Source organism: Camarhynchus parvulus, chromosome 2 (assembly GCF_901933205.1).
Source record: "Camarhynchus parvulus chromosome 2, STF_HiC, whole genome shotgun sequence".
In the NCBI taxonomy this organism is placed as follows: domain Eukaryota; kingdom Metazoa; phylum Chordata; class Aves; order Passeriformes; family Thraupidae; genus Camarhynchus; species Camarhynchus parvulus.
The window spans coordinates 129,134,831-129,162,028 of NC_044572.1; the positions used below are offsets into that span (position 1 = coordinate 129,134,831).

The 27,198-nt window shown below is 39.6% G+C and overlaps 1 protein-coding gene across 1 annotated transcript in view; it reads left to right on the plus strand.

Moving 5' to 3' along the window:
* CPQ (carboxypeptidase Q) overlaps nt 1–27,198 on the plus strand; it is a 147,059-nt gene that overhangs the window by 16,225 nt on the left and 103,636 nt on the right. The window contains exons 2-3 of the mRNA XM_030968341.1: nt 1,720–2,177; nt 13,668–13,875. Coding sequence (XP_030824201.1) covers nt 1,751–2,177; nt 13,668–13,875 — 635 coding nt within the window. The 5' untranslated portion in view covers nt 1,720–1,750. The remainder of the gene's footprint in view (nt 1–1,719; nt 2,178–13,667; nt 13,876–27,198) is intronic.

The following is a 27,198-nucleotide window of genomic DNA, read 5'->3' on the forward strand; positions in this document are numbered from 1 at the left end:
ACTGCACCTGCTGCACTGTGAGTCCCTTCCACCGGCACACAGTCCTCCCAAAACTGCTGTGGTGTGGGTCTCTTTCCATGTGGTGCAGTCCTCCATGAACAGGCTGCTCCAGCCTGGAGCAGGGGCCTGCTCTCTCCACCAGGTCTCCCACTGGATCACAGCCTCCTCCAGGGATCCACCAGCTCCAGCCTGGGCACCTCCCCATGGGCAGTGGGTGGATCTCTGCATCCCCATGGACCCCCATGGGTTGTGGGTGGATCTCTGCATCCCCCATGGATCCCCAGGGGCTGTGGGTGGATCTCTGCATCCCCCATGGATCCCCAGGGGCTGTGGGTGGATCTCTGCATCCCCCATGGATCCCCATGGGCTGCAGGGGCACAGCTGCTTCACCTTGGTCCTCACCATGGCCTGCAGAGGAATCTTGGCTCCGGTGCCTGGAGCAGCTCCTCCCCTCCTTCTCCAGTGACCTTGGTGTTGCCATGTTGTTTCCCTCACATGTTCTCACCTCCTTCTCTAATTAGGAGCAAAAACCTGTGACTTAGTTTGGATTTTCTTTTAAGTATGTCATCACAGAGGTGTTACCAACCTCTCTCATTGGCCCGGTTTTGGCCAGCAGCATGTCCATCTTCTGAGCCATCAACCATTGGCTCTGCCAGACATGGTGGGAAGCTTCCAGCAGCTTCCCACAGGAGGCATCTTTGTGGCCCCCCTGCTGCCAAAAACCAGGCCATGCCAAACCAATACAGGTACAAAAACTTGGTGGTTCAGGTAAGAACAGTTAAGTAGATGAAAAGAAGTAAAGTGTTACAATAATAATAATGATGATAAAAAAATAAAAAAAGCCGAAGAAAAACAAGTGATGCACAATCCAATTGCTTACCACCTGCTGACCAATGCTCAGCCTTTCCCTGAGAAGTGATCAGGCCCTTCCAGTCAACGCCCCCCGTTTGTGTACTCAACGTGGTATGGAATATCCCTTTGGTCAGTGTAGGTCAGTTGTCCTGGCTGTGCTCCCTCCCAACTTCTTGTGCAGCTCCTCATTCACAGAGCATGAGACACTGGAAAGTCCTTGATTTAGGGTAAGCACTGCTTAGCAACAACCAAAACATCAGTGTGTTATCAGTGTTATTCTCATGCTGAATCCAAACTAGAGCACTGTATCACTTACTAAGCAGAAAATTATCTCTATCCTAGTTAAAACCAGGACACTGGAGGCATTGGATCTAAATCTTAAATCTTTTTAGTACAATAGAAAGTACTTTTCTGAATATGGAGATGGAGATCACAAAGAACTTTTATTCATGAATGGTATAAGAAAAGTTTTTGTCTGGATGTTTTGTGTAAAGACATTTGATTTGACACTTCTGAAAAGTCCTGCTCCTAAGAGAAAGGAGATGCAAAACTCCTCCTGCATGGGAGCAGCCCTGGGTTTTGATTCATTGAAGAATGTGTTTATTTAAACAGATGCAGCATTCCAGGGATATTTCTAAAGACCACAAAGATTGTGTCCAGTGGTCTAAATATCTTTTTCATTTGCTTTCAATAACTCTGTCTTCAAGTTGAGTTTACTTTTCTGCTAGTTCTGATCAAAGCATTTTCATGATAAACTAATTTCTTTTCATTTCATATCTGTCTGCCAATCCAGATAACTAAAAGTATTGCTGATAGGTGTATGATTTTTTTAACTTTCTTTTTTTTTTCTTTTTGCCTCTCCAACAGGCCATCTGTGGAAAAGAAGAAAGAGAAAAAAATGAAGCACTTATTCTTAATATTTCTCATGAATTTATTACACCAGTATGCTGGGAAATCTTTGAGAAGAGATGGAAGTTCCCTGAAGTCATTTGAAGACATTAAAAATGAGATAGCTGGCTATACTGATATTGCTAAGGCTATTATTGATCTTGCCGTTCATGGAAAGGCTCAGAACAGATCCTATGAAAGATTAGCAGTTTTTGCTGACACCATAGGACCTAGACTCAGTGGTTCAAAAAACTTAGAGGCAGCCATCAAATATATGTTCAGTGCCTTGCAGAAAGATGGCCTGGAAAATGTGCATCTAGAGCCTGTGAAAGTACCACACTGGGAAAGAGGAGAAGAGTTTGCAGTGATGCTGGAACCAAGGAATCATAGCATTGCTATTTTGGGACTTGGGAACAGTATTGCAACTCCTCCAGAAGGTAACACTTCCTTTTGGAATTACATGTGACTTGCTTTTTAACACAAACTGTATTGTACCCCTAATATCTTCTCTCAGTGGTCAAACTGTAGTTTTCTTCTTGCTGTAATAGTTCTGCAAAACAAGGTGCTATTTTCCTAGGACTTTTCTATGTGGCATGGTTGTGACTGGTGCAGTTTATGTTAATAAAGTCTGGTTGAACAGACTTGTAACATTAGAGTTGATTCCTGAACTTTCCATTAAATTTATACCCTTTTTTTTAACACTGCTGAACGTCATTTGCAAAGATTCTGGTCTTCCATTGTGGTTGGTAGGAAAGAAGTTCTCCATAGGGTGTCAAGTTGACACATGATTTCTCCTTCTCTTCATGTGCCCTATTTTGCCAGGCTCAGCCCTTCACTCCAGTGAAAAACAAGGCAGCAGGAAAAGGAGGTGAGCTTGGAGAGTTCAAGCCCCTCACTAAACATAGCAGTTGGTATTTGTGTCCCTTCCTCTTTCTCTTCCTTCTTCCTTCCTTCCCCCTCCCTTCCTTCCCTTCCTCTTCCTCCTTCCCTTCCCTTCCTTCCCCTTCCCTTCCCTTCCTTCCTTCCTTTCCCTTCCCTTCCCCTTCCTTCCTTCCCTTCCCCTTCCCCTTCCCCTTCCCTTCCTCCTTCCCCTCCCCATGCTCAGCTTGGAACTCACTGTTCACATTGTTTGCATGCTCACTTTGTCACTTTCCTGTCACTGAACTGTGTGTTGCCTTTTAGATGATTGTGTGTGAGGTGTTACTCAGGAGCAAGAATAACCATTAGCTGCGCTTAACAAGATTCTGGTCTTTTAAACCCCAAAATATTAGATTGCCTACAAACAAAATGATGTATAAGGTTCTCTATTTGTACTTATTGATGTGAAGCTTTGAGAATTGTTATTTAAAGGCCAGATGAGAACCTTCTTCTGTGACTGCTCTCCATAAAAAACAATATACTTACTCCTAGACCACTTCAAAAGCATTTGTATTCCTTTATGAGAAAATAAATTTAGTTTAGGAAATAAAAGGTAACATGATACTCATAATTTTTTTATGAATTGTAAATTTTTGTGATAGAGAGCTTTCTGTTTGAAATGAAACAACATATAAAACTGTTGAAGGTTTAGAAAAAAATATATAGCTCGTCAAAATACAACAAATAAAACTGGGTAATTTAAGATATGCTTGGAATAAATTATACTTGGTTGGCAAAACTGCTGCTGTGAATTTTATCTGAGACGGTTCTGTTATATTGAGGTAAACACATGCCTAAAATGCGAAGCAACTAGAACCATTACTATCAGTTTGTCCCATGATATGTGCAAGGTTTAGTGCTTTGATAGGAGAAAATTTAGAGCAAATTTTAAGCCTACAACTTATTTTGTATTCTTTCCAGTCTTATTTCAAGCTTCCTAAAAAGTAAGCTAAAATCAAAAGGTCTTTTTTGGTGTTTAGCAAGTGTTGCTGAACCTTGCTAATAGTTGAACAATTTCCCTCATTGAGGGATTATCAGCAATTCTGATACATCTTGTTCTAGGCATGAAGTTGTGGGGGTATGACTCTTCCTGTAACCAGAATAATGCAACTCAATATGAGATGCCTGATGCCAGTTACCCAGTTACAGTACTGTTGTTACATGGGATCAAACTAGGGAGATCTGCTGCTGTGCTGAGCTTTGGCAGAGGGATGTTTTAAAGGCTGAAGGCTGTCCTTCAGATGTTGGCTCTATGATGATTCTTTGCCTCTAAAGTGGAATGTGCAGATGATTCCTGGAGTTGTTTGCTGTTAGCTTGATAGGTACTACTTGTTCTAAGTCAGTGTTCCTGTCAGGATGTGTTTCAGACCCCCCAGTTTCCAAACCACTGTCTTAGTACAGCCCAAACAAATCCCTTCCTTGACAATACTGATGCCTGTTAGAGACAGAGTTGGACTTCTTGTCTTTTAAGGTCTAAGAATGGGGTTGAGATGAGAGGGGTTGACTCCCCCATCCCAGCAGGAGATACGGGAGACCATTTCTTGCTTTTTCGTCTTTTTAGTTATGTCCTGTATTCCTCTCTTCCCATGATTTGGCCCCAGGCTTACGACCTGAGAAGCTAAGAAAATAGGAGACATTGGCAGAAGCTTAAAACTTGGTGCTGGACTTGGTGGCCTTTGGTTCTCTCAGAGCCCTTCCTGAAGCTCAGCACCCCATGCAAGTGCTCAGGAGGGCTCTTCATTGCCATAGCAATAGCCTAAGGGCTTTTAGAAACCTGGTGTGCTTGAGATTCCTTTATGATGCTGTATCCCCAGTTGTCTGTTCTGTTTGTGCTGGATATTGAGTTCTGCATCTTTAAGATTGGTTCCGAGAGCGAAGAAGAGGGAAAAGAAGCACACAGTTTGTTTTCAGAAACTGCACTCACTCCTCTGCATTCCTGCTTCTGGACTGTGTTGTCTGCAGCATGGACAGACAGCACAAGAGAGCTCTTTGCTTTTTAGTTAGGTTTTTTTTAGCTAGCTGAGGCAAAGAAATTCCCTGGACTGTGTTTTTTCTTTTTCTTGAAACTGTTCAAACCTGCTGTGGACTGAAAACCCAGAAAAACACTGGCAGCTCACACCTGTGGCCCATCAGGGGCTGGGACACAGCATTCTCCAGCTCAGGAGGGACTGATAAGAGACTGAGCGAGCTGAGTTACACCCCATGACAAGGACTTTCTGAATTTGCCATCTCTTCAGAATAGCAAGAGGTTTTATTTTTTAATATTATTCATTTTTTATGCTTGTAAATACTTTGCTTGTTAAATAAACAGTATCTTCCACTTTTCTCCAAGGAAATATTTTCCTGAACCAGTTGGGGGAGGGGCCACTTGAATTTGCTTTCTAGAGGGACCCCATTCAGAGGTTTCCCCCCAGATTTGCCCTAAACCAGGACACCTGGCTTTGGATGTTGGACGTGCAGGGTTTAATTTCCCTTCTCTCCATGGAAATTCAAACCAGTGTTTTCTAAGAGGAACCCAATGGCTAGAGCACATGCTGAGGTTGGTTACTTTCCATTTCAGCATACACCATGTGAGTGTAGAAAAAAACTGCAATCCTTCAGGGCAGGAACAGGAAGCCCTAAATAGTAGCAGTATTTTTAGCTATGAAGTCCAAGCCAGTCCATTGACTCCAGGATACCAGGAGTGTGTCTTCCTGCAGGTCTTCTAAGTCATGCCTATGGCATTGAAACCCTATTGGGATGTGCACAGAGCTTTTCTCATTTATTTGATTTTATGAGATTTGCCCACTTTGGCTCAGATACAGAACAGTTGGATGATGTGCAGGAGGCTTTTCAGTACCTTGTGATCTTGTGGATAAAATCCTACTTTCTTCTTCATGACTGGGAAATATGCCAAGATGTCAAGTTCCCAGATTCCATCTGATTTACACAGCAAAAAAGGAGAGTACAGAAAAGGTTAGATTTTTCTATTGAAGAGGAAAAACCTCCAACATTCTCCCTCTCCAAGTGTGTTCCAAGATATGAAGGTGTTGAGTCAAAGAGAAAGTTTTCACTTCCTTTGATCTCTTTACAAGGAGGGAGTCACTTCACTGCCCGCTTTAGTGACAGGGAGAGAAGAAACATAAAAGAGAGTGACCTGGATTTCCAGAAATCAGCAGGGGCTGAAAATAGTCATCACCTTGAAGAAATGGATTCCTAGGTAGCAAACAGAATTGAATGATAGAAGGTGCTTGGTTTTGGGCGCTGGAAAACTGGAGATCTACCATATTTAGTCAATGTCCTTGTCTCATTTTCAGTGTTTCAACATTGGCAAAACATAGATATATATATATATAGAGAGAGAGAGAGAGAGACTGTGTTGATTTCTGGTGGTACTGATTATATCCCCCAAATATAATTGTTGTTTTGAGAATCCCATAATTGAAGGAAAGCGGTAGTTTAGCAGATGTTTGACCATAAAGTATCAAAGAGTTCATTTTTTTGCATGTGTTTTAAAATGCACTTTTTTTACCCTGATGGGTGACCATGCCCTTTAATTTTAAAGAAATCCTGACAAGCAGAACCAACTTCAGAGCAGCCTGCCCTGAAATGTCTCCTCAAAAAAAAGGAACAGTCTCTGTTTTTTTATATACTGTTAGTTGCAGCAAAATTGAAATAATATAAATATGAAAATGATCCATTGGCAGACTTTTTCCTAGTTTTTGTGTTCAAGTTATGGGGATTTTTTTTTGTTTAACCTGCAACATTTGCTCCAGCTCTGCTCTTACAGGTGATAGGAGCTTTGCAATTACATAATATGAAAGCAATTCCAGCCTGTTCTGTATAAAATGGGGATAATGCATGTTGTCTTGAAATTGTTGGTGTGGGCTGTTGCTGTCGGTCCACCCTTTTATTAAACCAGGAATGCTGCTGAAAGAAGTGGTCTGGCTCCTGTCCTCATTGATGCATTTAGTCCCCAGTGTTGACCATCCTCTTTTTTATCTCAGTGGTGAAATGGATTAGGGAATTCAGCTAGATAAACAAAAGGCCAATAAAAAAGTTATTTTTAATGTGTATCAGAGGATTTACCCTTAAGTTGCCAGCATTTTGGATGACCACTGATCTCCTGGAAGAAAAGTGATGCTTCTGGAGGGACTTGGGTACCCATTTGATGAGGGGTTCAGTGCTGAGAACAGGGGTTGGAGAGAGTCATAGGTATGAGAGCACAGTGCACAGCAAAGCCCTCCTGTTTTCACTGGATTTCTCTTCTTTCATGTATGAGGAGCTATTGATGGACATCTTGAGACCATGAGCCTCAGTATTGCATACCTGAATTGTTTATTATTACTTAGAGTAGCACTGATTGTGTTATGGTAATTATGCTTCTGTTTTTCATGGAATGTAGAAGGTGACATTTGTGAAGGACATCAGACACTGTGGTGTTCAGTGACCCAGCATCTGGGCTAAAAGTTAGTGCAGTAGCATTTCAAAGATTTAGAGGGTAGAAGTATCTGCATGACTTTGAGGTGGACATGCTGTCTGGGGAGAACATGGGTTCCAGTTGCTACTTTAACCAATGTTCAGGTGAACTGTGTGGATTGCCAATGGTAAACAAGTGAATTTTTGGGTCTTGTCCTTTTGCAGTGTCACTGTGTTGAGGGTGGTTACCTCAAGGGCGTTAAGGCCAGGCTGAAGCTATTGAAGGCAGGATTTGAGTATGATTTTCTGCATGTGTGCGGTATGCAGACACAGCTGGATGGCCACATTACCTTCATCCCAAGGGATAGCCAGTGGTGACTGGCACCTTTGGCTCACTGAGGAGAAAATGGTTGTCCTCAGCTCTGCCTGCCTTCAGCACCTGTGTCCTCAGAAACTGATTTTTGTGGATCTTAGTTTTGGGTGCCTGATTCTCCCTACGCATTGCATAGCAAGCCTGTGCTCTGTCTAGGACTGCTCCTGGGAGCACCTAACCTGTTGCCCCACTCTTTTGGCATCCAAGGCTTTGTGCTGGGGGTTGGGACAAACCCATTTTCTCCTAGGATTTGTGTTGCACAGTAAGCTACATGACATTGAAACCGAACTGTTTAAAAGAGATCCAGTACTTGCTGGAAATTTTAAGTCATATTTGTAAAAAAACTGACTATTGTATAGTGTATATTTTTCTCTGTGTTCTTAAGGAATGGTACAATATGTTTAGTCTCTGTGCAAAGCATCAGAGCTGAATAGCCTCATATCCTTTTTTATAACTGTCCTATGTAATTTTATTTTCGTGAAGTAATTCTCTTTGCTGTTCCACAGGGTAGGAAGGTCACATTTTCTAGAAGTATTGTTCATATTTTACAAAATTCTTCTTCCTAATAAAACCCTCTTCTTCATTTCACAGTTCCCTTAAAATATTTAGTATTTTCTTCATATTATAATTATTATATTAGTACATATTTATATGTGTGGACAGAGCAAATGTGTTTCTAGGTGTTAGAATATTTCAGATTTTCAATACATGCTAATAATTTTTGAGTGAGAAAAAAAAAGATGTGATGATATTAATCTCTCATTTACTTCAGCCTGACACAAAGCCTTAATTGGATGAGGTCATTAAAGACAAAAAATTTGGGTCTGTTTTTCTAAAAATCTGGTTGAAGTTTGTGGAGCATTGCAGGAAAGCTGAACGAGTTCCTAGAGAGTTTTTGGAAAGCAACGTGTTTTTAAGAGTGGTATGCTAGAAGTTGAGGAGGAAAATGTTTTCTGAGCTGATTTTAGAGGATGTTGAACTTAAAAAAGGATTTAATGCCAAGTCCCTAATCTTACTTAGCTTTGAAGCATATATTTGCATTTCCGCTCCACTCCCCAAGACCTTCTTTCCTTTGACCTGTCCCAACAACTGCCTTATCTCCAGACATACATACCTACCTTTGTATCATATGACCCATGCGAAAAAATTCTAGGCTCTCTAAAAGAAGCTACCTTGCAAATGGGCACCAGACAGTGCTTGTGGACTGTGTCTGAAAGAAGCAGGGGCATGTTACTTTTAATCTGGAGAGATGATCAAGTCTGAAGGACAATGGGAATAGCCAGACTAAGGTAAGAAAAGCTTGGGGCTACTGCTTGCATGTGTTCAGGGTCAGCATAGAATACAGCATACCTGATGAAGCAGCTCTGGGCTAAATTAGCTTTGTGGGGAGAGCTGAAGTAGAAACAGAGAAATCTGGGATGTTGCAGGAGATGAGGTGTGAGAGTGGCTGGTGTGTGAAGCAGGGCTGTGATCACCACATGGGGGTCAGGCACTGTGGCTGTGGTGTGTTGTTGCCCCTGCTCTACCATGAAGAGCTGTCTTGATTTCCTGTCCTGATATCCTGATGCCTGGTTCTGATGAACGGAGAGGTAACATCCTGTCCTTGCTCTCATGACTACAGAGGCCAGGACATGTTTCAGATACATCTCCTCCAGTTTCAAAATTTCCACTGCTGTCAGAACAATTAGATGTGTTGTTGACTTTTGTGTTGATACTTCTTTTCCAGCTTTGTCTTGCCTAGGCTTAGAATTACTGTATTTTAGTTGTTTTAAGCAAAAATTGCCTTGCCTATCAGCTTATTTATTTGACAGTGGTATCTTCAGTGCATGTGGGTCAATAGCATCACTGTTCCATACTGTGATTTGTAGAAGAAATCATAGTTCTTACTTTAGTGTGAAGTAAATGAAGTTTAGGAGGTCTATAGGAATGAGTTGTTTGCTTGCTGCTGTTGAAAAGAATTTATTGTCAAATTAATGATGACTGCATTTGGCTTTGTAACTGGATCTCCAAGGTACTGATTCTATTACCTGAATGACAAAAATGAGACTGGGGGAAAAAAAGAAGAGAGTAAGGCCATAGTTAAGTAATGAGGAAATTGGTATGTAATAAGATTAAACAGTATGCAAATAATATTTCTTTCTGGGTTTACGACATCCTTTTAATATAGTAATAGATTATAACTAACTTGATTGAATTTCTTTGTGTTTGTGGATGGAGTGTTTCTGGGATAAGTAAAAATGTATTCTGTATGAAATTTCATTGATGTTTTAATGAAGATCCACCAGTTTCTAAAATCTGATCATAGGGTTTTTCTTTTTCCTTTTTTTCTTTCTCTTCACTGAAACCTGTTACTAACACAGACAGATGCACATCTCTAGATACTGAAATGATGTAAGTATTAGCTGCAGTTAATCTTGGGGAGAAGTTATCTTGTGAGGAATCCCCTTTGAACTAATCTACTCCTTCACTGCTGGCAGGTAAACCACTGTGAGGAGGTGACTCTCCAGAGAGAATTGTTGATGCCAGGAATCAGACTTCTTCTATACAGCAGTATTACACACAGCTGATTTATGGGTGCTTTTATATATATGTGTGTATGCATGTGTATATATAAAAATACATATACATATATAAAAATATATATGTATATATATATTTATATATATACACAATCAGTCTTGTGTTCATCCTGCCTGTGACAGATTTTAGATTGCGAGTGCATACCATACTATTATTTCAACAGGCAGTGTGATCATCAGTTGTGACATATTCGAGTTTTGAGATAGAAACACACATTTCAATGTACAGAGGACTTTGTAAAATAATATTTTGTTGATAAGTGAAAATTGCCTGCTTGTTCCCACCATTAATACTCTTCCTATACCTTAATTCTCAGAAAGAATAGGATACAATTTTCTGTTTAATGTGAGAAATGAGAGGAAACCCATAGTACTAGCTAGATTTATTGTTCACTCGCCCAACCCAGCAATGTTTCATGTGATGAGATCAAATAAATAATCTTCAGCTTTATACACTCAGCCAAGTTGATAATGTTTGAAATTCTGCTTTCTATGATTCATGCCCTTTACTTTGCTAATTCTCCAAATACTCTGTATTCATCTCTTGGACTGTGTGTGTTATAATCTTTATATCTTGCTTAAGTAAGCAGGCAGTCTGTCTTCCTCCTTACATGGGGTTTCTGAAGAATTCTGTTCAATAACACACAGCCAATAATGTAATGATAGGTGTAAGAGACAGTATCTTTCAACATGGGAAGCAGAGCCATGAGGCACTGAACTGGTAGGAGATATTAGGGTAGATTTCTATTGATTTGCTTAAAGGCTCAGTAAGGTGAAGCATTTCCAAAGGGAATTTCTAAAGGGAATAACTCATTCCCCCTTAACAGGTAAACTGTTGGGGTTTTTGTTTTATTTCTCCTTTTGCACAAAAGGTTTGAGAGTGGTTTGTGTATGTATGTCCACATATATGTTTAAGATAAACATTGCTCTTGTAACTTCAGTCAAAGAATCTGAAATGGTATAAAATGGCACTAAAATGCAAATGAGTATTGAATTAGTCAGAAGCTACACAAGAGTGAAGTTTTATGTTGTTATGGAAAGCAGTGTAATTCATGTTTTATGTAAACCATGCTGCCATTAAGTAAAACTTGCAGAGAGAATGTTTGGTTTTTTTCATTTTATCAAAGGATGGCTTTATTTAGCTTCTTTGGGGACATTTGAGGGTAGAGATACTGAGCTAGAATTTGCAAGCTTGTGTTCTTTCCCTTAGCTTTCCTTTAGCACAGATTTCCAGTAATTCTCACTGTACAAACTCCTGATGCCTGTCATCTAGAAAGGACTATAAATTTATTTCACCATCATATTTCTTAGGAATTATAATTAGGAATTATATAATTCCTAATTCTTAGGAATTATTATTATTATTATTCCTATTTCTTAGGAATCATACTTATTAGATGTCTTTAGCTTTCTTAAAAAGCTTTGCAGAGTTGGTGTTTGTTCATGTATGCAGTAATGCCCAGAAGAGTTACACTCCTTGCTTCCCTTGACAAACAGTCACCAAGACGTGTCCTTCCAGTGCCTGCTGCACGATCCAAGTGGAGCACTGGGGAGAGATAAAATGAAATAGAGATTGCAGTATCAACCACGACTTCTCTCGTGGAAAATGAAATTTTGCAGATACCTGGCTTTATTTCCAGTTGCATGGTTTCATAGCCAAAATTATCCTGTTGCTGGGATGTTCCTTAGCTAGGTGGCTGAACCTGCCATTAATTACAAGCAGTTGGAGTCTGCTAGTATGCTCACCTGCCTGCCAACAGCAGCTAGTAATATGTGAAGGTGATTCTTTGGTTTGCCTTTCTAAAACGTTGTCAGGGTAAGGTAAGAATCTGAATAGTTAAAATTTTGATCCCTCTCACACTAGGCTATTTTTGTAGCTGAAACTCACTTTTGTTGTAGCAGTAAATGTCTGTTCTACTCTTAGTGGTACATTCTAATGAAACCAAACTTCTGGAATGGTTTCTTTAAGGTTTTGAAGTGTAATTTCATCCTAAAGAAGCCATGAGCCTGGGCACGCTGATGCTGGGAGACATTATCTTCCTATTTTTCTAAGAGTTTTTCTTGTTTATTGTGATTTTAAATACAAGTCTTTGAAATCCTCTAAATAATTCTTATTTAATACACAAAAAACCAACAACCAACCAACTGGAAAATAAAAGGAGAATAATTTTATTCTTAAAAACATGATAGTTTCACTTCATTGTGACAAATCCTTGCTAGAGGATTTGTTATTAGTTTCAGCTTCCATTTATGTATTTTGTGATTATTAGGTGAAATGCACAACACTAAAATTTCAGACATCCATTACTTCTTCTATATTTAGAAGCAAAGTACCAGCCCGTGTTGTTAAGCAGTCTCTACTTATTTCTGTAACCAATCAACAAAATTTAATTTTCAGCGTTGTGCTCATTTTAATGAATTACTTCTCAAATGCTGTGAAATATAGTTCCTCAATTAATGTCCTTAAAAATTAGAAGGATTCTCTGGCTTATCTGTAACATTCTTTGTTTTTTCAAGTAAGATAATACAGCAATTTAAAACTATTCCAACTATTAAAAACAAAGATCTGGGTGGGATCTAACTTACCATGTGTGAATAGTCCTGCACAGGAACCTGCTTGTGTTTTCTGTATCATGAACTGGGAAGCGTGGATTCCTGGAAAAACTCTCTGAAGGAGATCCAATAGAACTGTTGTATTCTTCTGACTTAAATATGAAAATGATATTATTATTATTTTTATTAAGAACATTGCAAAATTTGTTGACACTGCAAAGCTTTAATTTAATTTCATTTATGGATTAAATAATTTTATAGGAGTTACAGTCTTAAGATGGGCTTCCACTGTCTTATGTTAAGCTAAGTTGTTTAGCAACATATCAAAACATTTCCACGAAAAGATTACTATCTTTTTAAATTAATCCCATAGGCAGCTTTTGCAAATATTTTGATGCTACAAATGATTACAGTAAGACATTAAAGCCTATGCAGAGAGCAAAATTCCCCCCATGTATCCTTCTTGCTCTTCAAGTTATGTTTTAATTCCAGCCTGATAGCATGGTTTACAGGGTTCTATTGCATCTGTTTAGTACTGATCCCTGATGTAGCATTCCACATTGTCTTCCTTCCTCAGGAATAAAACCTAATCCTGATTTCCTGAGTTCTGCACAGTCCATGTGTCGACGGTTGGTCACAAGGTTTTCGGGGTGAAGGAAGAGACGAGATGGGCTCCATGATCAGAAGGCTTGATTTATTATGTTATGATATATATATATATATATTACATTATAACTATACTAAAAGAAAAAGAAAAAGAGATTTTCCAGAAGCTGCTAACTACCTAAGAATAGAAAGTAAAGAATGATCAACAAACCTTGCTCTCTCGGACTGTGTCCGAGAGAGCTCAGTTCTGGATTGGCCATTATTTCCAAACACTCAATCTGGGCCAATCCAGAACTGACCTGTTGCATTCCACAGAAGCAGATAACCTATTGTTTACCTTTTGTTTCTGGGGCCTCAGCTTCCCGGAAGGAAAAAATCCTAAAGAAAGGATTTTTAGTGAAAAGGATGTCTGTGACATCCATGCTTTTCTGTCTGTTTGAAGTGGCCATAGGAGAGCTCTAGGAAAGCATTGCTAAGACCACTGTAATACTTTCTTTCAGGAATTACAGCAGAAGTCATAGTTGTAGCCTCATTTGATGAACTGCGCCAACGAGCTCAGGAGGCCAAGGGGAAGATTGTCGTCTACAACCAACCTTTCATCAGTTATGGTGAAACTGTGCAATACAGGTTACAGGGAGCAGTGGAAGCTGCTAGAGTTGGAGCAGTGGCATCCCTCATTAGGTCTATTGCTTCTTTTTCTATACACAGGTAAGCATTTTTCTCTTTTCTTCCTGCAACTCGCATTTCAATGTTAGCTGACATGTCATTTCTGGGCAGGAATTTTTGTTCTCTGTGACTTAAACCATGCCAGTTATGAGTGGGTGTTTGGTTTTGAAACTATTGGCTTCACAATAGTTCTTTTCCCCTGTGCTTTGTCATTCTTTCAGAATGTTTTCATTTTTTTTTTGTTCTTGATCCAAGTTTTGTATAATATTTGTTTTAAAGAACTTTCTGCATTCTCAAGGCTGCCATAAATACTCTGAGAAGAACCAAAACCAAATGTCTTTGGTGACAACAGGCTGTCAGTGATGATATGAACTGGTCTTCCTGTGTGTTTGACTAGAATGTACGTGTACAGTTTTCAATGTATTGTTAATTTTCCTAGCATAAGGCTGACTTGTACTAGATAAAGGAATAGTCTGCTTTGAACATAATTATTTAGAACTCTTTAGCAGCAAGGTTTGTAATTCTCACACTCCATTTTAAGTAAGGTGTGTGGAAATCATGAATTTTTCAAAAATGTAAATGTTTTTCAATTTCTTAGTACATTATTTGTTTAACACTGTAATGTTATGTTACTGAAATTATATATTTTTGTTTTCTGGTTGGTAACAGAATTCCTTTTTTATCTGGGAGTTTTTTCCAAGTCTGAAAGCTTACACTTAAAATGCTTATCTATTGTGAAAAAGACTAGTTGAGGAGTAGAGAGGAAATGGAGAAGGGTTCAGCCATATAGTGGAATGCTGACAGATGCACACTGTCCTTTAACACAGTATTTCTAAAATCTTACACTGTTATTGGTGACCTTAATGCCTGCAGTGATCTTTGTAGGAGCCTGCTGGCTGTGATGGGAGTTCTGGTCAGGCAGGCCCAGGCAGCAGAGCTGGGCTGAGTGCTGGATCAGGACAGGCCCATCCAGCTGCCCACAATCCTGTCCCTGAGCTGCAGCCTGAGCAGGACTGGCAGGGCATAAGTGATGCCACACACAAAGCTTGAGTGCGTGAACTGTAGAGCTCTGATAATAAAATCATTTACATAAGAAAATATGAATGATATACAGTTTATACAAGAGGTGCTATATTTTGTAACATTCTTTCTTTGGCAAGTACATGTTTACAACAATACAGATCCTTCATTCCTCCCCCTAGCTGCCCGCCCAGTAACTCTTTACCCACACAGGAGTTATTGGCAGTAGCTAACCTGTCCCTGAATGTGTGCCACAACTTAACCTGGACTTGTGTTCTGTTTAGGTAACCCCATGGCTTCTTTTTGATCTCTGCTCCTATGTTTTCTTTCTGCAGAAGTCTGGGCTGGTAGGTGGAAAGCATGATTTAGCTTTGGGTCTTTCCTGAGGCTGAGACTGAGAGGTGACTTGGGAGGCATTTGGAGGCATGCTTGAATCCACTTCTTCAGGGAGAACATGAATGGTCACACGTCAGCAATATAAGAAGTGCGCAAGCTTCTCCATTTGTAATGCTTCAGAGAGTCAGAAAAGTCAGTAAAGCCAACTAACTGTATTGGAACACATGCAGAGAACAGCTCTGCTGTCTCTGTAGTTGCTTGGTAGCATTTTTGTATGCTTGTCCTGGTTTCAGCTGGGATAGAGTTCATTTTCTTCTTAGCAGCTGATACAGTGCTCTGGTTTGGATTCAGCATGAGAATAACATTGATAACACACTGATGTTTTGGTTGTTGCTAAGCAGTGCTTACCCTAAGTTAAGGATTTCCAGTGTCTCGTCCTCTGTGAATGAGGAGCTGCACAAGAAGTTGGGAGGGAGCACAGCAGGACAACTGACCTACACTGACCAAAGGGATATTCCATACCATGGGATGTCGTGTTCATTATGAAAACTGGGTGGGGGAGGGAGGAGGGGAGCTTGGCCAGAAGGGGCCAGCCCCTTCTTGGGAACAGGCTGGGCATCAGTCAGAGGGTGGTGAGCAATTGCATTGTGCATCACTTGTTCTTCTTGGATTTACTTATTTGCTGTTGTTAGGGGGTGTTTTTTTGTCATTAAAATGATATTTTTTATTATAATATTTCACTCTGATTTTTTCTGAACTGTTTAACTGTTCTTAACAGTCCTCAACCCATGAGTTTTTGTATTTCTTTTTCTGAGTCTTCTTCCCATCACACGCAGGGAAATAATGAGCAAGCAGCTGCATGGTACTTAGTTGCCAGGTGGGTTGAACCATAAAAGTGCTCCACATTCCCCTAAAGAAGTCAAAATTACCTTTTAAAAATGCTTTCTGAAATATGAAGAACTTGAATTCAGATACTATCCAAACTATTACTAGTGCATTTCTTGGTGTCCAGCAAATGTGATGTTTACCATGTATTTTCTAATACTTGGAATTTTCTAATAAAGCTCCTAATAATGAACAGATAGTGGAATATGTTTCAGAAACAGTTAAAAAAAAAAACCTATGGTTTTGAAATAGCCTTAGCTGGTATCATCAAAGAATATTGCAATGTGTTGATTTTCTGAAAACCAGATGGTGATCTGTGTCCTGGCCGTAGTTAGGGTGCTATGCAGAATTGTTCTATTGAAAGTTACTGTATCTTCTATTTGCTACAGTATTTATGGAAGTGCATTTAGTATGGAATGAAAAGATTAGAGGTGAGGAACAGAGGGGGAGACTGAAGGAACTGGCATTACAGCTATTTGAAAATTGAATGGAAGTAGATGCCAAATGCATATTTATTTAGAAGTATTGAATCCTTAATTGATACTGGGAGCAGAGGTGACATTCCCAAAAGTAATTTCAAATGTAGATGCTGCCATGAAGCATTTTTTATGGTGCACTTTCTGTACTCTCTTCATTTACCTTCACTTAGGTTTTTTTTTTTTTTTTTTTTTAATATGGAATAGACTGGTTAATGTGTTTTTCCTATAATACAGAAGATACTCAGGCCCAGTCCCTCCCTTTGGTTACTCAGTGATGACTAGATCTGTTTCTTTTATTTTTAACAAGTAGGTATTGCTGTAGGCAAGATGGATTTTCTTATCTCTATGCATTCTTCTGTTTTCTTCTGATCATCAGTGGAGGGTCTCCTTGTCTGTCCTAGCAGTGTGCTGTGCTGGATGGACTATGTGCTGGATGTGGTGCTTCTTATCTGTGAGTGTCTGGGGCACTCTTTGTTCAAGTCACTTGCCTTTTTAATTGACTGGTGGAAAATACTGCCTTGCTGCAGGGAGTAGTGTGTTAGAAGGGTGAGAAATGAAAGGTAAAAAGATAATAAAAGGTTTCTAAATATTGTGAAAGTAAGTCTTGCATTCTTACAATTTGTATGCTGCTGCATTTTTAACCAGAGCCTTCCTTTACTTCTTTGGCCTGTGTTTATATGTTCAGTGATAATACACATAAATGATAATGGGATTGTGGAGTTTTCCAAAATATCCTGGAAACATCTTAGAAGAAAGCATCCTCCTCACACTGTACCATCCCAGTTTCAGATAAATGAAAGGTGTAATTTCACAATTTTTCCTAAACTATATCGAAGTTTGGTAGATGGGGTTTTTTGTTTCATTTCTTTGCTTGACTGTTTGCTTGCTTTTCAAATTTTTCAACCCCATTTCAACTTATTGTTATTATTGCTTATTGTTATTTAGTTACTCAATTTGCTGGAACAATGTAAGCCAACTTTGTGGTGTGATCTTGCAATATGAGTAATATTGATAGGTTAAAACTAGGTACTGTCATTAACACCCTAGGCTTATTAGGGCTCATTATTAAAGCTTACTTACAAGGTGGAATTGGTGAAATCCCAACATGAATTAAATCACTGTTCTTTTGCTGGTAACTTGGTGGCTGTTCCTTGTCCCAGAAATGGCAAGTGGGTGCCACATTGTCAAGGCAAAAAGTGTGAAGGGAATCTTTGACCTGGGGACAGTTTATTTTTCTTTAAGATGTGGTAGTATAACTGTGGAATAATGAGACACCCTGAGGACTCAAGCATCTGAGTTCTTAATAAGGGCAGGAAGGGATGAGTATCATTATACTCAGGAAAACTTATTGATGTGTTTGTACAAGGACTCATGCCCCTCCCTGGTGACAAGTATTTGCTGTTGAGTTTCAAAGAGTTGATTCATTCATTTTGAACAGCGTTGCTAAGCGAATAGGAAATAAAATTAGCATCCACATGGTATTGCAATGTTACAGCGTGCCACAGTTGTGTCTCATGGCATTGTCTGCCTCTTGTGTTAAATGATTCTCTTGGGTTTTTTATTTCTCTTCTCTTTATTGGTAGCATGTAAGAGTGGGGTTTTTTATGTAGGAGAAGGTAACTGTAATTAATAGGTAGTTGGTGTAAGGGGCACTCTCCACTAGACCAAGCTGCCCAAAGCCACATCCAACCTGGCCTTGAGCACTGCCAGAGATGAGGCATCCACAACTTTTCTGGGAAACCTCTTTCAGTGCCTCAGCACCATCACAGTGAAGGATTTGTTCCTAATATCAAATCTAAACCTATTCATTTAAAGTTTTTTGCAGAAGAGCCATGCTGTGAAATGCCAGTGTCCATAAAGGAGACAGAGGAGTCCTGCAATTTTATTCTAATAAAGGGAGAGAGTCAACTAGGCCATTCCCCTATGGGGTCTCTCTGGAGGTTTTAGAGGATGCAGCCTCCTTTCATCATAAACTCTTGACCACATCTTGCCCTCTTCCTTTCCACACTGATGAAGGTACAGCCTTCCCAAACCGCCTACCACACATTCCCCCATAAACATATATCATAATTTTCCCCTAAATTTTGGAAGGATGTCTGGATTTTGCAGATCCATCAGAAGTTCAGACCATCTGGGCTCTGCAGTAGATTTGTGTGGACTCATTTCTCCTATTACCCTAAAGTTAATTGTCTGGGCTCTGTAACAAACTTGGTGGCTTGATTTTTGTAGATATAGTAAGACCCATTTCAAAGACATTGTCCTAAAGATTGCCACAGCCATTCTGGTTCGTTTTTTCAGACCTAGTCATTCCTGAAGACTTTAACATCCTGTTTCTGCTATCATTAATGAAGACTCCCATCCATTGAATCTTTTGTGAAGACATTAGCACCCATTTTTTCTATCAGTTTGAAGCCATTCCCCCTTGTCCTGTTACTACAGGACCCTTGTAAAAAGTTTCACTCCATCTCTCCATCTTTCTTGAAGGCTCCTTTTCCCAGTAACAATTTTTCTGAAGAACCGGCAATTTAGTGGTGAAATATGTAAACATGGGTATTAGGAGTTAAGAGTAACAAAACTATTTTTAATGAACTTTCTCAAATAACATGTATTATTGTAGTAATTCAACAGTATCTATAATATTTGACCTTTTGTAGAAATCTGGGTACTTACTTTTTTTTTTCTGCTTTAATAACTTAACTATGCTTAGATTAATGATACATACCCTTACTGTAGTGTAAAACAAACTGATGGGTGTTCTCAGTTCATAGTGGATGTTTTTTACAGTGAAAATACTCAGTTTACAAGGTATGGTTGAAGTTGAGCAGTTATCTGGATGACCAGTCCCATGCTACAACAGGCAGTGTTACTGAAGAAATGGTGATGACAAAATTATTTTCTCCTACCATAGGCTTGCTTTTTCACAGCAGTTGTTCTGTTCATTAAATAATCAAGTGAAAGAAAATAGGAAAAGTGAAGTGTTTAGGTGTAAGACTCCTGAAATTGTATGACACTAATAAGCTATCCAGAAGTCTTTGGGGTTTTTTGTTTCCTAGCTATACATTTTTGAAACATTTCAGAGATAAAAAGGTGTCCTTTAGCTATTGGTCCAGTATTTATTCTGCAGTGAATGTACTCTTATGAATCTAAAACTTTCAGTAAATCCTTCTGTTCTTCAAGAACCATAGATTAGATAATGTCATAACACTGTATCTTGTAATAATATCTCCTTTAAGGGCTCAAGAAAGAAGGAAAATTGAGTGCTTTTCTGAGAACTCAAAAAGGAAGTTCCCAAGAATCCTCAGGATAAATGCCAAGAGCCCTGTTATTATGGTTTTTTAGATGCTGCAGAGCAATGTCTCCAAAATGCAAGAAATTCAACAGGGAACATATTACAAGGCCAAAATAGACCAAATAGTACTTTGACACAATCTAGAGATTCTAAACACGGACGCATATTTGGTCAAGTTCTCTTCTTTTTGGACTAAATTATCAGCATCTTATACTTACCTGAAGTAAGTGTTTTCCTTCACTTTTTCTTTCCGTCTTCAGTCTACAGGTGGCCAGGACACACCACCAGCTTGTGAAGCTCCAGTAACTCTAATCAAAAACTTTGTCTGGATGAAAGCTGAAGTCATTAATGGCATGGTGCAACTCAAGATTTATGACTGGGGTTGCATAGATGATCCATAGCATTACATATGGCACAAGGCTAGTACATCATCTCATGGGATGAATGTGAATTTGAAAACCATTTATTTTCCATTGCATTTCCATTATCTTAATTTCCCCTTTCTGTAATCTCACTTAATTTATTTTCTCCTACCATGTATAGTCATGGATACCTTTTTGTATATAAATTGTTTTCCATTGTATTCCTTATGGCTTGTTAGGCAGGTTATGCCCTTCTCAATCTTGCTGACAAGGTGTGTGCATTAGTGGCATTTTTCAGCTCTCAGGTGCTTTCACAGGGACTTTTTACCACATCACCTCTTCCAATGCTTGGTCTGCTGCTTTTGGTTCCAGACATGAGAATTGCTTGCTAAGGAGATAGTCTTCCTTTCCCTAAAACTCCATGTCCAAGAAAAGTAAGGGCTAATTCACATCAGTAGTCACAGATTCAGCTTCCTCTTCTTGCCCTGCCATGTTTTCTGAATTCTGGGATGATACAGTACTTTTACTAGTATTTATTTTGCTTTTTGGTTGGCTTTTGTTTGGTGTGTTGGTTTGGTTGTTTGGTTTTGGTTTTGTTTTAATCGCGAAGAGATGCATCTGGCCCTTAAAATTAATGTTCTGTCTTTGAAAGTGTATCTTCCTATTGTGTCCTGAGCCCTGAAGGCTCCTTTCCCTCCTGTTTTGCCCTTCCTTCCACTATGAATACCAGTATACCCCATTTTTTGCTGCCATCTGAGGAATCTTTCTTGTGACCTGTTCTGCTGTCCATAGAGGGGAAGCAGTGGCATGCTGAGTAGGCAGCATCTTCCCATTCCCCAAGCTTTGCACAGGCTTGGGGAATGCACAAAGCCTAAGGGCAGCAGGAAGCAGTGTGGTGATTTTAGAGATGCAACAATAGTGATGTAGCATGACTGAAGAAATCAGGAGGTGCCACTGGTTATTTCTGATCACTTTTCACTTACTCGATTAGACTACAAACAAGAATTTTTTATCATAAGAAACATCTCAATGACAGACTGTCCTAAAGCAATATCATGTGGCAATGGGATACAGCAGTATTGCCTCCTGTTCTACTAAGGGAGCAGGAAGCAAGGATAAAACCCTTATTTGGGGTCTAAAAAAAAAAAAAAAAAAGGAGTAGGCCATGTTTTATGAGTGTCTGGGGATCTCGTGGAATGATTCTAGTTATGTTTTATAGTGCTGTGCATGTTGTCTTGCTGCCCTTAGAGATCTGAATTGGTGGTATGCTGTGGGATTTGCTTTGCACTTAGAGGCTTTCCCTCTAGGATGTCTGTAAATTTTGTTGACTGACAATTTGTTAATTTTTACTTTGCTTCCTATGTTCCCTTCAGACCAACATGCCAGACTGAATTCTGCAGTGAAGCTTTTGTGCTCAATTTTGGGCAATGCCTAGCTGCCAGAAAGAGACTTAGAAGAAGTCGTTAGAAGAAACAGAGCCTATGTTTTAGGAAATTATTGTATTATGCAATGGGTTCTTGCTATTTGCACAGCAATTAGGAATCAAATTTCAGGTAGCTTCTAATAATAGTAAGAAATCTGTAGATGTTTCTTCAGCCCCAATTTCTCTTTGGCTTTTACCAACTTTTCCCCTCTTTTTTGCTTTGAACTACATAACTGGATTTTGGTTGTTTTTTTGTTTCCAGTAGATGGGGCCTGATGTGAGATCTGCAATCTCTGTGTAATTTCATAGACCTGTGTCACGGTTTGACACTGGCACAATGCCAGTGCCCCATGAAAATATACTTCCCTGGTGTTTGCTGTGAGATGTGACCAGGAAATAAGCAAAGCAGGCCTATACCTTAGAAAAAAAAGTTTATTAACTAAACTACAAAAGGAAAAAAAAACACACCCACACACACACACACACACACACCTGGAAAATGAAAACTCCACAAAAAACATTTCCTCCTCCCCCCACCACATTTCCATTACATCTTCCAAATTTCAACTCTCCATCCATCACCCTGTAAATACTCAATTTCAGTCCATCAAGAGGAGAGGAGTCCTTCTTGGGGCCATGGTGACCTCTTCCTTGCATGCCCAGCGCTCTCACCACTGGACAAGGAACAGAGCTGCTTCAAGGGTTATCCTTTTAAGGGTGCTTTGACCAGTTCCAAAAAAAGCACAGTTTTCTCTCATCCCGGGACCTCTTGTCCCCCCATACTTGTCTACCCCCTGGGGCCGGGGGTCTCCAAAACCGAACCCTCTCAGTTCTGAGCCATCGCCTCCCCCCTGCATGCAGCCTCTGTGTTGCGAGGAAGCATGGTTCTGTCCATGGCTGTACCAAAAAGAGTCCAGCAACCAGCTACTCCATCATCTCTTTCCGGCCTCTTCTTTACTCTCCCAGCCTCACTCACTGCTCCGACTGTCATTCACTTGCCCATTTCCTCTTTATCATCCATTCCATCTCCCCTCCGGGAAAGGTCCAAATGCTCTGTGAGGTCTTCATTGTCCAGAAAGGGGTTAACAAACTTCTGCACGCGGCCAGGCTCCTTCCCTGCTGCACTCCCCCCTTCCCCCTCCTTCTTCACAGGCCGATATCACTTCAAGGCCACAGGCCCGTACCGGCTTTCTCTCTCGTCTTCTGGCTGGGGTGGGGGGGGGGGGTGCTGCCCAAATCTTTCTCGGGGCCTCTCTCCCTCTGTCTTTCCTGGGGGGGGGCTGCCCAACGCCTCCTGGTGCCCCCACCACCCTTCCATCCTGAGGGGTCAGGCCTTCCTCTGCCGGGCCGCAGGTTCGCAGGTTTCCCCTCCCCCGCCCAGCTCGAAGCCGGGCAGGGGAGGCCTTGCCTCTTTGCTGGCCGGAAATCAAAGAGGGAGCCCAAGGGAGTGCTCTGCTTCTAACCCCTGTGTTCTCAGAGGCGCATCCACCCTCAGTGGCCAAGCCTGGTGTCAATTTAAAATCTGAACGCCTATTGGCCTCTGGCCACTCCATTCCCAGAAAACCTGCTTCCTGTAAACCCACGACAACCTGGAATATTTGTTTTCTTACAAAGTCACTAAAATGGTGTTAAGACTAACCAGAGCTTTCTCTGCCTCCTCCAAATTTTTTACTCCTCCTGTTCAGGAATATGTTCATGTAATTGTGAAGAGTTTCATCCATTTAGTGTCTAGTCATACAAACAATGTCCTGTACCTTGGTAGAGGTAAGGGTCAGTAAAATCTTTTTTGATAGACTCTGTTCTCCAGAAAGATGCTCTGAGGCTAGCAGCTCTATTGAAATCCTGGCTGCCTTACCAATAACTTTCCAAGGCAAACCTTTAGCAATGTAGTATTCCATTGGTTTTTTTCCTTGTCTTCTAGACTTTCCTAACATTAATGAGTCATACATTAATTTGGGGCTGGATGGCCACCCATATCACAGTTAACTCTGATCTTGTTTGAGTACCATGAGCACCCACTGACTAGGTTTGGTAGTATTCTGAAGTTATAAAGTTTTATTCCACCTTTGCATTACTGGTTCAAGTATATAAAGATGTTCAGCACATAAAACTTCCAAGTTTTGGCTTTCAGGTACTGGGCTATAAGGAGTTACAGCTGTGCTTGCTGTGGGTTGAGCACCAGGATCTTCAGCAGTTTTCCATGATTTCCTGTTTCTCCCTGATCAGCTCCGTCTTTCTTCTGTGCTGCCAACTGAAGTCTGTATGAGTTCTGAGTCTGTATGAGTTGTGGTGCCTATGAAAACCTGTTAGTAAGTTCAGAACCCTCTGACATGATTATAATGTCTTGACCTATCAACTTCAGGTTTGTTTTAAAGTCCTCACAATATTCAGTTTTCTTGATGACACCAACAAGGATCTCACTAATCTGTGGTCGCTACATTTGTGGGGGATTGAGGGAAAACCTGACAACCCAAAGGCAGATAAGGATCACAGAGAGGTATCCAGCTAATACAGTGCCAGTGAATGTGTTCCTCAATCTGTGTATTTATTTTCAGCTGCTGATAAGATCTGAGAAGTATGTGGACTGTTATTTTGTTTCCCTGTAATTCTCCATGTTTCTTCTGCAAAAGTGCAGTAACTGTGGACTTTATCTGGAGTATTCATATCCAGAGCACATGAGAATTTGGCCCTGGACAACTGGAAAAGATTAAATAGTCCCAGCATGTTTGTGCCAGAATGTTACAGAATTTGGGTGTTTGGGGTGTCCTAGCCTAATATTCTCTTTTTTTCCATTAAAAAAAGAAAAAAAAAAGAAAAAAAAAGAGGGAGGAAAAGAAAGAGTAAAGCCTCTGTTTCTTCATGTATTCTAGGATTACTTCCAAGGTGCCCAGCACCTCACTTTTTAAATTTTAGTCCAGACAATGCTGAAAACAGCTTGTACAGAGGTCTATTATATAGATTCACTTGCCTATCCAATTTTATTTTTTCATGTCTTTTTCCATTATTTTCATGGTTTTACAGTTCCTATTTCCCACTGAGTATTGTTTCTACTTCCTATATTATTCAAGATACTTTTTCTGAATCTGTTTGGCATGATTCTTAATTTAATTTTGTTACTAAAATTTATCTACATATTGCAAAACCATTTCAGCTTATATATATATTGAAGTTTTATTTAGGAAACATGTTGTATCTGCTCTAAAGCTCCTGAAGTACTCTTCTACTCTTTTTATGGTTTACTGTTGATTTCCAAAAGTGAGCAGAGGTTTTTGCAGGAACTTTGGCTGGATTTATATGCATGTATACAACATAAAATTTTATTTTGATATATAGATTTTTACTTATGTAAAACAAACAAGTAACCAAATATAGGTGCCCATTTTAAAATATATTTGATTGCTAGTCAACTGTTAACACAGTTAATCTTTCTGGTCAACACCCCAGGCATGCAGAGAATTTGGAAATGGTAATTCCTGATTTTGTTTTGCCTTGTTTGCTTAAACGTGTGATCAAATGTGTATGGTTTATTCCAACATATTGTGATTTCCCTTTACATGAATGCTTACACTGTTTTTCAGAGGGCAGGTGGCCTCTACTTTCTGCTGTTTCTTCCACTTCCCACAGTCTTACTTGTGGCTTTCCATATGGTAGGGTATTTCTGTGTTCTTTTATTAGATGCTGTCTTCTTATAAGATGGTCTCACCCTGCTGTTATCTTTACTACTGTGTATGTCAGACATTTAAGTATGATTAGCTAGACCTATTTGTGTGATGAAACCCCTTGTTTATGACACACAAATTTTGACTTGTGTTTTTAGGAGGTCAGAGCCAATTGTCCCACAGCTGTCCTTTAGAATTGTTTTCTAGATGTAGGCTGGTGTTGATGGTCAACAGTAATAGTGGGTTCTTCCCTGTAGAAGCAATGTCTTGTGCCTCAGAAGTGTAACCATTTCAATTACTTTAATCCTTTTCTCCTGATTTGTTTTCCCCTTCAAATCCAGTCAGTCACCCACATTTCTCTTATGTCCATCTTGTTGCATCAAATACTAATGCTTTTGTATTGCCTCCAGGGTACAGCTAAATGGTGAAAATCCTTCTCCATCTGGTTTATTAAATGAGAGGTGCCAGCTCTTGTCTCTGCTCTGCCAGTGATGCCAGCTTTGATTACTTGCCTGTTGTCCACTCCTCCAGGCATCTTATACTTTCTTTCTTTTTGTTTCTATATTTAGGTTGATGGTACAAACCTAAAGCTGTAACTTTATTATCTTCCAACTTTGCTTTTTAAATCTGACTTTTGTTTGGTATTTATAGATTGTTTCCTTTAGCTGGTTAGGTGAGTAGTCTGTGACTTCTACTAAACTGTTTCACCTTGCCTTTCTTTCCTGGTCACTATCCACAGTACTTCTGCCTTGGCTGTCTAATGTGAATACTGCAAATACCCTGTGAAACAGAGGGGGTTGTCTTTTATCTGCTTCTGTTCCTTGTTATTATTATTAAGCAGGATTAATCTTTTACTGCACTCCATGGCTTTTTAATCCATTGAATGTAAAATAAGAATTTTTCTTCTAAGAATAAAGAAAAGAAAGGAACCACATAGGTTCTGACATATTTCTATTTGGATTTCTTCACATTAATGTGCTTGTGACTGTGAAGCACACAAAAACACCTCAACAAGAAATATTGAAACTATGTACTGTTTAGCTCTGAAAAATCCAGATTGATTCTAGACAATTGTGCATTGAAGAACAAAAGGATACTTTTGTCAGACAAGGGAGAGTAATCAAGTGAATCAATTAAACCCAGGGGTTCTGAAGTACCATTCATCACTCTGCCTTGTGCCCCCATGGCATCTTGAGCAGGTCACAGTATTATCTCTCTTTCTCTGTTTATAAGCACTATAAATATTTCTTGAATATTAATTTAGGATAGCATTTGCACATTGTTTACTGTAAAGAGGACAACATTAAAAGTCAACTCTTCTAAACTGTGTTTAAGTAGTCAGTAGTAGATTCTGCAACAATTTGCACGTGCCAAAACCAAGTAACTGTTGTATTACCACGTAACAGTGGGTGACTGCTGCTGATAAATAATCCATTATATAACCATGGGGGGTTTTATTAGGTTGATTGTTGAATTCTGCTAGATTGAGATTCAGATCTGTGGGAAAGCTCTGGCAGGAGGTGAATAACAGAGAATACTGTTCATTACGTAGGAATATCGTATTTTCAAATCTGAACATTTAAAAATAATTTGTTGACTGTAATTCAAAGAATTTGAGTTCAATTCAGTATTAACTCACCATGACAGAATTAAACCCTCTGAAAAGAGCACAAAGGAGTTGAAATTTCAAAAAGTAAAAGGCTTTTTCTTAGTAACATTTTGAAATCATCAAGAACGACATGAACTTTAGAAATCAGGTTCTGGGATTCAAATGTGATTTTGCCAAAAATCTGAGTTTTGGAAAGAGTGAATTCCAAGGAGAGATGTAAGAAGGTTTTAGTAGTTGTTCTGTAATCTATGTATTGCATGCACCTCTTCAGGAAGCAGTTTGTGATCCTCCTTTGAGGACAGT